The sequence below is a fragment of the Gossypium hirsutum genome, chromosome D05, assembly GCF_007990345.1.
Source record: "Gossypium hirsutum isolate 1008001.06 chromosome D05, Gossypium_hirsutum_v2.1, whole genome shotgun sequence".
NCBI classification, from domain to species: Eukaryota; Viridiplantae; Streptophyta; class Magnoliopsida; order Malvales; family Malvaceae; genus Gossypium; species Gossypium hirsutum.
In genome coordinates, this window is record NC_053441.1 from 21,410,289 (window position 1) to 21,421,415 (window position 11,127).

Consider the following 11,127-nt stretch of genomic DNA (forward strand, 5'->3'; position numbering starts at 1 on the left):
TTATATCAGAAATCATGAAAAGAAACGTAAATATTTTCATTCTAACTTTCACTCCACCTTTCAAACTTACCATTTGAGTTTCCTAAGCACTATAAAACCCAAATTTATGAATTCAAAATCCAAAATCCAAAATCTGTAATACTTTGTGGACTTATTACATTGAAATAAAGAGTCAAAGAAAAATGGCATAACATACATGTATTTCATGTTGTGAATTAGACATAAACAAGACGTAAAATATTTCTCTCATATAAAGAGAAGTGAGAGATATTGTTGAAGACAAATAGATTGATTGAACTGCAGCATTGTTGAAGTCACTGATTTAATGAGTAATAACTTCTAAAACTTTAATAATTAAGTTCAGTAAGGAAAAAAAAAGAGGCTACTTAAAGAAGTGCCAAACTTGCTACAGAATTGAAGACGAGACCATTTCTCTTCTAAATCAAAAAATGGCTCTGCTCCAATAAATTGATTCAACGTGATCACAAAAATTATGGAATTTGGTTTTTAATTAAATTCAAAACTTTTCTTTTAAATATAAATCCAACCTAATTATAAAATTCAGTTTATATTCAAATTCACCTAACTCCGCTAACAATTTCGATAATTGAATACAACCATTTCTTTACCAATTACATTGAAATTTTATTAAGTTAAATTTTACTGTCTTTGAAAATTTTGTACCGTAACCATATTATTATATTTATAATATCATGTTAGAATACTATTATCACATAAATACTTATAAAATATCATGCCATTTTAATTAATGCGGATTTGAATTGAAATTTTAAAATATAAAAATTAAAATTTAGCTGAAACTATAATGGTAGAGGGAGTTTAACCATTTGATCAATTTTGCGTATGTTAGCAATGGGGTGGTGGGGGTTAAATTTTGGGCCTCAAGTAGTGACCCGTTTCAGTTTCTATTTACAACAGTAAACATAATAGATCTTCTTTCATAAATACGTTTTAAAACTTGAAATGTATCATAATATATCTTCCGACGTTGGATTGGGGTACAATAGTTTTACCTGCTAATTGTTGGTCTAAAAGTTTTTTTTTTTTAAAATGTCGGTGCCTTGAACCAAGTTTGATGTCTCCATAAAAAAGGAATTAGTGGGTGGTACATACATGCTATTTCACACTTTTTTGCTCTTATCCCTTATCTTATACAAAGTGATGCATGCTTTATAATTAAAAAGAAAAGCAATTAAAGAAATGGGTTTAGACAGTAGAAACTTGGAATGCTTGTAAAGTCATAGAACCTAATTCCAAAAAAGCAAAGAAAAGCATATTGTTTGCTAACACTTATCAAAAAAGCATATTGTTTGCTAATGGAAAAAGCAAAGAAAAGTTATCAGATTACACTAATTAATCTTCTTAATGCTGGTTTTGCAACGTTTTTCTCAAGCAATCAAAAGAACCCTTTTATGATAAGGAATATTGTGAGTGCAAGATTAATTAGTTTGGCGTGAAGCGTGAGTGGAACTTGCAAAAACATGGAAAAGGATTTGACATTTAATGTCTTCCATCAACAGCTTCTTCAAATTTGAGTGCAACCTAACCATCTGTCCCTTATTGTTGGGGTGGGGAGGATCGTTATCTCCCCACGCCACGAACCTTCAATTACTCACCAGCAACTGGCATCTCATGCCATACATATATATAGTTAGTTAGTTAGTTCTGATGTTAACCCGGATTAAGCTGAATTGGGTCACAAATTGGATGATTTGGTCTGGCTAGCTGGCCTACTAACTTTTCATTTTCTATTCATGGCCAACACGTATTTAGATATGAGTAACTCGAACCCGATTAACTTATCGACGTAGGTGATGTGGGGTTATAAGCGTGACCACCATTCCAATCTGCTCCAAAAGCATCTATCAACAGCAAAGCATCTGCACAAGTATTTGTCTCCAGACATTAAAATAAAGTAAAAGATGTTTGAATGAACATGAAATGGTGTTAGATTCTCCATTATGCAAGATTATATCTTATGATAAAAATGATTCTTCCTTCTCATGTTATCAGTTTTTTGGTGTATGATTCTGATTTCATTTATGTTATCTTTTACCATTAATTGCAGCAAAATTTAGGTGCAATTTTTTATATTCTAGGCATTAAATTCTGACAGTAAATCAACATGAATCTTTGTACCAACCTAAGGTTTCTTTAGTCCATCGTTTGGTTAGTGTTCCTGGTAAAAGCCAGTCAGATAATGCTTGCTCATAAATTATTGCTAATGTTCTAATGTCACTGTCAGTATCATAATACAATAATAATGTCTCCATTGTCTGATATTTTTTTCAATTTTCATAAAATTTTACTGTTCAATTCTCAGAGTATGAGTTTATTGTTGCTTGTATTAAACATGTTACATGAAATTGACTTAAGCTTACCTTCCAAAAGTTTGCATGTAATAGTATCCAACAACTAAGTCAAAAGAGAAAAAGCAAAAAGAAAACAACCGAATCTGAATAAATCATGTCATCCCACTCAAACAGATGATTTTTGTGTTCACCAGATCAATGAATATAAGCATATATTTTCATTTTAATGGAGTAAGAGTAGAGTTATTTTAAGGGGTGATAAAATAAAAGTTTTAACTTCCAATACCATTAGATTGTCTGTTAGATTTAGGTAAAAAAGATCTCAGTTGAAAAGTTCATATATTGGTGGCCTGATCATTCTTCTTTCAACATCAAGTTGCAAAAAGCTTTCTTCATTCTCTGATCTATTTATCCTACAATTCAGAATTCTGATCAGTCCCCAGGTCTTAGGTTGATGTAAAACCACTAAAAAGATGCCCTTCTTTTGCAAAAAGAATCCGGGTTTTTAAATTGTTGCTTCTGAAATGTGGGTTTCCCTTTACAAGAAGCAAGCTTTCAACATCATTTGCCAAAAAGAAGGGTTTTTCTTTTTTATAGTGAAATAATTCATTCAATCTGTTTGAGAAAAAACAAGAAAAAAGAAAAACTGGTTTTTGTAGAGATTAGCATGAGAGCTTGAGTTCAGATTATTGGTGAAAGATTTGATCTATGGCTGGTGAAGATTTGGTGGAACTCAAATTCAGGCTTGCAGATGGAACTGACATTGGTCCAAGCAAGTACAGTCCGGCTACAACTGTGGCATCTCTCAAAGAGAAAATACTTGCTCAGTGGCCTAAAGGTTAATTTGCTCAACTTTTTTTTCCCCATTTTTACCTGTTTAACAATTGTATGTAACTATGCATCACCGGATTCTGTGCTTTTATCATGAAAAATGTCTTTGTTATCCATTGCTTCAAAATCAAAAGTATCTGTCTCAAGAATGTCCTGTATTTTCCTTCATGCTTGCTTGCAAATTAGTTCAGTTAGTGAAGAGTGCTTTTTTACTCTTGGATCCATGGCACTGTAACTCAAAGGCACATGATGATCTTAGATCAAAATAACATACTAATTTCTTGAATAATAAAGCTTCACTAATTTAACCTTTTAGATTTCTACTTGTTAATCTAAAGAGGAAGGCAGTCATAAAAGCTTTATCAGAAACATTTTTCCTCTAATAATTCTCCTATTGTGTGATTTATATCTGAATTATTGTGTTGTTTATAACATTCAAAATTGTGCTTGGGTACATAATTGGCTTCTGTTTTTATACGGAAAACTCTGGTCTGTTTTACAGACAAAGAAAATTGCCCAAAGACAACACAAGATGTGAAGCTAATTAATGGTGGAAAGATACTTGAAAACAACAGCACACTTGCTGACTGCACACTACTGGTTGGTGAACTTCCGGGCGGTGTAATCACAATGCATGTGGTTCTTCGCCTTCCTTTGTCAGACAAAAACAGTGGTAATCCACTTCATATATGCATTTGATTTGTTAAATCTGTTGTTGGATTTTTGGTTGGTAAAGCTTTGCAGAAGCTAATCAATTTCATGACATCCATGTTTGTTTTCCTATTCTATTTCTCTCTTTTAAACAATAACTACAACTAGCAAGTGGTGTATTCGTATTGTTTTGTAAAGTCATAATCTCATGGACTGACTTTAGTCAATGATCAGAGCATGTCAACTTATATGGTGATTTAACTATCCACAGAGAAACAACAGGATGATTCTCCAAAGAAAAGCGGCTGTTCCTGCACCATCTTGTAGCTGCCTAATGAGATTTCTGATGCCACTTCCTTGAATGAAAATTCCTGTTATATCTGTTGTTGTTGTTGAATATTGGCAATATCCCACATTAGGAAAAGATAGAAATGGAGGGGGTTTGGTTTGTTATATATAGAACCCCTCCCCCTTTGGTTGTATCATCCCAAAATCTTCTCCTTTGTAATATTTCTAGAGGAAATATTAATTTGGTAGTGTCCGAGGACGTAAGCTAAATTGGCCGAACCTCGTTAAAACTCTGGTATTTTATTTCTTATTTGTTTGCTTTTATTTAATAGCTTTATGTTGGTTATATTTATTTAGTTATTATTGCTATAAATATCTAAGTGAGTTCTGTCTAGTTGTTGGGTTTTAAGCGGGACCATTGTGACCCCTCCAATTTAACTGGGAATTTTCTTAGTATAATTGTTGGCATAATAATTATCTAAATATTTCTGATAATATTGTTATTAATATTATCGTCGCTTCCGCAACAATTGGTATCAGAGCCAAGGTTTTGTAGTATGCTCTGTGTTTGCAGCTTAGTTTGATCTTACACATCAGAAACATTTCCGAAAGCTTGTGGGTATTCTGCATTTGGTGGCTATTAAGTAGAAGCTATGGCAAAAATGACAGAAGAAAAACCATCCATATCAACAACTTCCACTTCGTACATTTTGCCGAGGATTGGAACTGCAAATACGAGATTTGTAGTGGAAATTTTTGATGGAACAGGTCATTTCGGCATGTGGCAAAGTGAGCTTCTAGATGCCCTCTTTCAACAGGGTCTAGATATTGCCATTGAGGAAGAAAAACCAGAAGGGGTTGATGATAAAGAATGGAAGACCATCAACCGATTGGCATGTGGTACAATTCGATCATGTCTTTCCAGAGAGCAGAAGTATACATTCAGTAAAGAGACTTCTGCAAGTAAATTGTGGAAAGCATTGGAGGAGAAATTTCTGAAGAAGAACAGTCAAAATAAGTTACATATGAAGAAAAGACTGTTTCGTTTCAGTTATGTTCCTGGTACCACGATGAACGAGCACATTACCAATTTTAATCAGCTGGTGGCTGATTTGTTGAATTTGGATGTGACTTTTGAAGACGAAGACTTGGCATTAATGTTGTTGGGATCGCTTCCTGAGGAGTTTGAGTACCTTGAAACTACTCTACTTCATGGAAAATCGGAAGTAACTTTCAATGAAGTAACTGCTGCATTGTATAGCTATGAACTACGCCGAAAGGATAAGTTGAAAGGTTCAGGTGAAGCAGCAGTGGAAGCATTGGTAACAAGAGGTCGTCAGCAAAGTCAGTCTAAGGGGAAGAGAAGAAAGTCCAAAGGTCGAGCTGTTGCCAAAGATGAATGTTCTTTTTGCAAAGAAAAAGGACATTGGAAGAAAGATTGTCCAAAATTGAAGAAAAAAGGGAAGACTCCGCAAGATGCAAATGTTGCAGAATGCAATAGTGAAGCAGAGTCAGACTTTTCTCTTAGTATGACATCTTCAACATTATATGCAGATGAGTGGATCATGGATTCTGGTTGTTCCTATCATATGTGTCCCATTCGGGAATGGTTCTTTGAATTTCAAAAACTAGATGAAGGGGTTGTTTACATGGGTAATGATAACACATGTAAAATAGCCGGGATAGGTTCAATTAAACTGAGGAGTCATGATGGATCTACTAGAATTTTGCGGGATGTACGATATGTCCCAAAGTTGAAGAAGAATCTCATCTCTTTGGGGTCGTTAGAATCTAAAGGCCTAGTTGTGACAATACGAGATGGAGTTCTTAAAGCAACTTCAGGAGCATTGGTGATGTTGAAAGGCATAAGAAAGAACAATCTGTATTACTACCAAGGTAGTACAGTGGTCGGGACAACAGCAGCAGCAATTACGAGTACCAAGAAGGACGCTGAGGCAACACAGCTGTGGCATATGCGTTTGGGCCATGCTGGTGAAAAATCCTTGCAAACTCTAGCCAAGCAAGGATTATTGAAAGGTACAAAGACTTGCAAACTTGAATTTTGCGAGCATTGTGTTCTGGGAAAACAACGAAGGGTGAAATTTGGCACTGGGATTCACAATACTAAAGGTATTCTGGATTATGTGCATTCTGATGTATGGGGACCGTCCAAGACTCCATCACTTGGAGGAAGACGTTATTTTGTCACCTTTATTGATGATTTTTCCAGACGAGTTTGGGTGTTTCCTATGAAGAACAAAGATGAGGTGCTTGAAGTTTTCCTTAAGTGGAAAACTAAAGTTGAAAATCAGACAGGAAGGAAGATTAAGGTTCTCCGATCAGACAACGGTGGAGAATATAAAAGCGATCCTTTCCTGAAGATATGCCAAGATTGTGGCATAGTAAGGCACTTCACCGTAGGTGGAACACCGCAACAGAATGGGGTGGCAGAGCGTATGAATCGAACGCTTGTGGAGAAAGTTCGATGTATGTTATCTAATGCTGGATTAGATAGAAAGTTTTGGACTGAGGCTGTGACGTACGCTCAACATCTCATCAATCATTTGCCATCATCTGCTATAAATGGCAAGACTCCTTTGGAGAAATGGTATGGAAAACCTGCTACTGATTATGACACCTTGCGCATTTTTGGTTCTATTGCATATTATCATGTGAAAGAATCAAAGTTAGATCCAAGAGCAAAGAAGGCTCTATTCATGGGCTTCAATGCTGGTGTTAAGGGATATCGTTTGTGGTGTCTAGAGGCAAAGAAGACGATAATCAGTAGGGATGTTACCTTTCATGAATCTGCCATGTTGAATAAGGTAAATCCAGAAGGAGTGAGTAGTACTTCGCAGCAGGTGGAGTGTACTCCGCAGCAGGTGGAGTTTGAGCAGAGTGTGGTAATTCCAGCAGAAGGTACCACTAGTGATTCTTCATTGGCAGATGCAGAGTCAGATGAGGAAGAGGTTTCTACCCAAGAACCTCAATAGCAATCAGAGCCAATTGCAGTCAGAAGGCAGAGACGAGAAATTCAGAAACCAGCTCGTTTCACTGACATGGTAGCTTATGCACTTCCAGTTGTTGATAATATTCCATCCACTTACACCGAAGCCATTCAGAGTTTAGAGAATTATAGATGGTTAGGTGCAATGGAAGAGGAAATGCAATCTCTAGAGAAAAACAAGATGTGGAAGCTGGCACAACTACCAAAAGGGAAGAAGGCGATTGGTTGCAAAATTGAAGACACTATTGAAGTTTGTGTTATGAGAAGATGTTCGAAGATGTGGAATATCGCCAAGGTGGAGATTTGTTGAATATTGGCAATATCCCACATTAGGAAAAGATAGAAATGGAGGGGGTTTGGTTTGTTATATATAGAACCCCTCCCCTTTGGTTGTATCATCCCAAAATCTTCTCCTTTGTAATATTTCTAGAGGAAATATTAATTTGGTAGTGTCCGAGGACGTAAGCTAAATTGGCCGAACCTCGTTAAAACTCTGGTATTTTATTTCTTATTTGTTTGCTTTTATTTAATAGCTTTATGTTGGTTATATTTATTTAGTTATTATTGCTATAAATATCTAAGTGAGTTCTGTCTAGTTGTTGGGTTTTAAGCGGGACCATTGTGACCCCTCCAATTTAACTGGGAATTTTCTTAGTATAATTGTTGGCATAATAATTATCTAAATATTTCTGATAATATTGTTATTAATATTATCGTCGCTTCCGCAACAGTTGTGAGTGCCAAATTCCTCAACATTACAATGTTTCAGGATTTTTCAAGTGAAGTGGGGGACGAGAGAGAGAGAGAGCCACAAATAATGGTGAAGCAGAGATGAAGAAAACAGGTGTGGGACACAAATGGTTGAATTTGTTGTATTTATTTACATAATATACAGTCGGTTTGCTTTTTAATATTGTGTAGCAAGCTTCAACAACATGACCCTGCAATAGCCTGTGAGTTCACTGCAAGTTTGATCATTTAATGACAGTGAAGAAGAAGGCAATAACTTAAACCTGTAAAGGGTTGTTTCTTTCTCTTAAAGAGTACTAAGGAGAGGCCGATGAGGACGGAATCTAGTTCCGGGCTTTCACAGATGCCCGGAATATTCTTGACAGTCATCATGTCATGAGTCTCTGTCTCTCTAAGAGTTTCAGTCTTTAAAGGACCATATCATTTCCTTATAGACAGTTGAGTGAGACCAGTTTAAAGTAGTTCACGTGCAAGTATATAACATGCTTGAAATTCAAAGCCAATTGCAAGGAATTGCGATACCATGTATGAAGTATTATTCTTCACCAAGATAATAAGATAATTAGGAGAAAGAAATCGTATGAACAAACAAAAGAGTTTCTTTAAATCTTGACAACCGACTGATGCCAGATAGAGGACTGACAAGTGACACGGTCAGACCACTATGTAGAGTAAACGGACAAAACAAAAAGAAAGAAAGAGCCAATCCCAAGGCACCTTATGGAGAATTATTACGTGAAAAGACAAAGTAAGCACAAAAAGGGCTCCTGGGAGGTATTTTCTTGTTGAGTTAATTTCCACCATCTTCAGCCTCTTTATTTTCCTTGAAAATTCTGCCCTCCACTAACAGTAATCAAAGTGCCAACTCCAACGCCTCTTTTATTATGCGGTTCCAACCTCTCTCATATTCCGAGCTCACATCCTCGCTAGCTTGGCAAAGACACTAACACCTTAAACTCTGCTTTTTCAATGATCTCGTCAAAGTCAGCATGACATCACCATTACTTCAAAAACCAACACAAGGTTCAAACAAATGTGAAAAAAAAAAAGTGAAAGTACTATGGAAACAATTGTATTTAGGGTAATTTGCATTTAAAAAATAGATAAATTAATTTTTATATATCTAATTTTATTGAAAAATAGATAAATTAGTTTTTATATATTTTGAAATGTACAAATTAATCTTTTTTTTGTATTAAATGATGATGCGTACAAGTTGAAAATTACTTTTTTTATGGGTAAACTGTAAAAATGATCACCCAACTAAGTCTTTTGTTTTATTTCGGTCACCCAGTTATTATTATTTATTTAATCACTAAAATTTTTTAAATTAAATATTTTAGTTACGATCAACTTATATGGGCTTTATTTTATTAGTCTAGTAACAAAATTAGCCTTATAATGTTTTCACATCCTATCAATTTGATCCTAAATATAATAAATTTAATAAATTTAGCCTTCAATGTGTACAAATTTTGTCATTTTAGTTCTAATTCTAAAAAATTTAATAAATTTGACCCTCAACATTTACGAAATCTGTCAATTTAGTCCTAATTCTAAAAATTAAAAATTAAAAAAAAATTCATTGTTAGCCCTTTAGAACCCATTGGCTAACTCATGTGAGATATTAAAATAAATAAATAAAAAGGTACCCTCTTCCAAGTCACTTACAAAAAAAAACTTCAAAAAGTCGGGATAAAATCCAATACCTCACATGGGTTAGACAATGAGTTATAAAGGGTTAAAAATGATTTTAAAATTTTTAGAGTTAGGACTAAATTGACAGGTTTGTAAGTATTGAGGGCCAAATTTATTAATCTTTTTAGAATTAGAACTAAAATGACAAATTTTATAAGCATTGAGGGCTAAATTTGTTGAATTTTTTAAATTTAGGATCAAATTGATAGAATGTGTAAATATTATAGGGCAAATTTTGCTACTAAAATAATAAAAATAAAAGCCCACATGACTAAAATATTTAATTTCAAAAAGTAGTGACTAAATCAAAAAATTAATAGTTGAGTAACTAAAATAGAACAAAAGGCATAATTGAGTGACCATTTTTATAATTTACCCATAAAAAATAATTTTTAGCATATTCCCGAGAAAGATTAATTTGCACATTTCAAAATATATAAAAATTAACTTATTTAATTTTTCAATCGAGAGTATAAAATAGAATACAGGTTCCCTAATACATTTACCCGCAAAAACAGTGAATTTTAAAACTTTTAAGCTTAGAAGGAAAGTATAATTTAATATTATTCAAAGCCAAATGACAAGATTCTGAGTGAAAAAAGTATAGAAAACAACAACTCATATCATTCAAATATTATTCAAATTCATAATATTTGAATCTTTTAACACATCCTTCGTTAAAAAAATGTTTATAAATATCAAGATCGAAAACGTTTCACTTTTAACCCTCAACCTTTATATATTTATTCAATTTCACCTCTATTCTTTTATTGGAAATAAATTAAAAATTATTTAAATTAATAAATCAAAAAGTCATTAATAACAAATTAAAAAAATCAATTAAGGTCTTTAAAATTTTTAAAAAATATTAAAAATCATAAAAATTATAAACAAAATTTATAAAAATTTTAAAATTATAGTTTTTATTAAAAAATAACAATGCTGGCCCATTAATATCTAACAGTTATAATTTTTTTAAAAAATTTGACCCATATTTTTTTTATTGGATTGATATTGTTATTTTTTAATAAAAATTGTATAAATTTAATTTTTTATGAACTTTTTTATAAATTCTTTTTATAATTTTTAAAATTGTTTAAATATTTAAAAGGGCTTAATTGAGTTTTTTTTTAAATTTGTTACTAAGGCTTTTTTTATCCTTTAGCTTTATTAGTTTTAAAAAATTTTAATTTACTTCCAATAAAAGAGTAAGGTTCAAATTGAATAAATTATGTAAAGGTTGAGAGCTAAATTTGTTATTATAACTCACATATAAACACCACATTTTAATGGAGGGGCTATTTTGCTTACTTATCTAATGTATAAAGGTTAATTTACTCAATTTTCTAGTAAAAAAGCTAAAATGCAATAAAAAATATAGTAAAGAAGGTTTTTTTGGTGAAATAAACAATTAAACAAAAATCACATCGAATTAAGTTGGTTAATTGCACTGATTCAAAACTTCCAAGGCGTCATGAGGATATTGGTCATAAATTTGGAGGCCTACTCAGTCAGCGACATGATTCTCTAAACTCTCCTAAGAATAGTGATACCCAATTCCCCTAATAA

At 33.1% G+C, this 11,127-nt stretch overlaps 1 protein-coding gene across 1 annotated transcript; it reads left to right on the forward strand.

Moving 5' to 3' along the window:
- Positions 1-2,460: 2,460 nt before the first annotated feature.
- On the forward strand, positions 2,461-8,321 carry LOC121203004 (membrane-anchored ubiquitin-fold protein 6). Its single transcript, XM_041094299.1, has 4 exons — positions 2,461-3,171; positions 3,667-3,837; positions 4,087-4,201; positions 7,842-8,321. The coding sequence occupies exons 1-3, from the start codon at positions 3,042-3,044 to the stop codon at positions 4,140-4,142; spliced, it is 357 nt and encodes a 118-aa protein (XP_040950233.1). The 5' UTR covers positions 2,461-3,041; the 3' UTR covers positions 4,143-4,201; positions 7,842-8,321.
- Positions 8,322-11,127: the final 2,806 nt, after the last annotated feature.

Bases quoted from the DNA above. Each gene is read 5' to 3' on its own strand.
- LOC121203004 (XM_041094299.1), top strand. From the start codon at position 3,042: ATGGCTGGTGAAGATTTGGTGGAACTCAAATTCAGGCTTGCAGATGGA. The intron at 3,172-3,666 runs GTTAATTTGCTC...TCTGTTTTACAG, and splicing joins ACTTGCTCAGTGGCCTAAAG to ACAAAGAAAATTGCCCAAAG. The intron at 3,838-4,086 runs GTAATCCACTTC...AACTATCCACAG, and splicing joins TTTGTCAGACAAAAACAGTG to AGAAACAACAGGATGATTCT.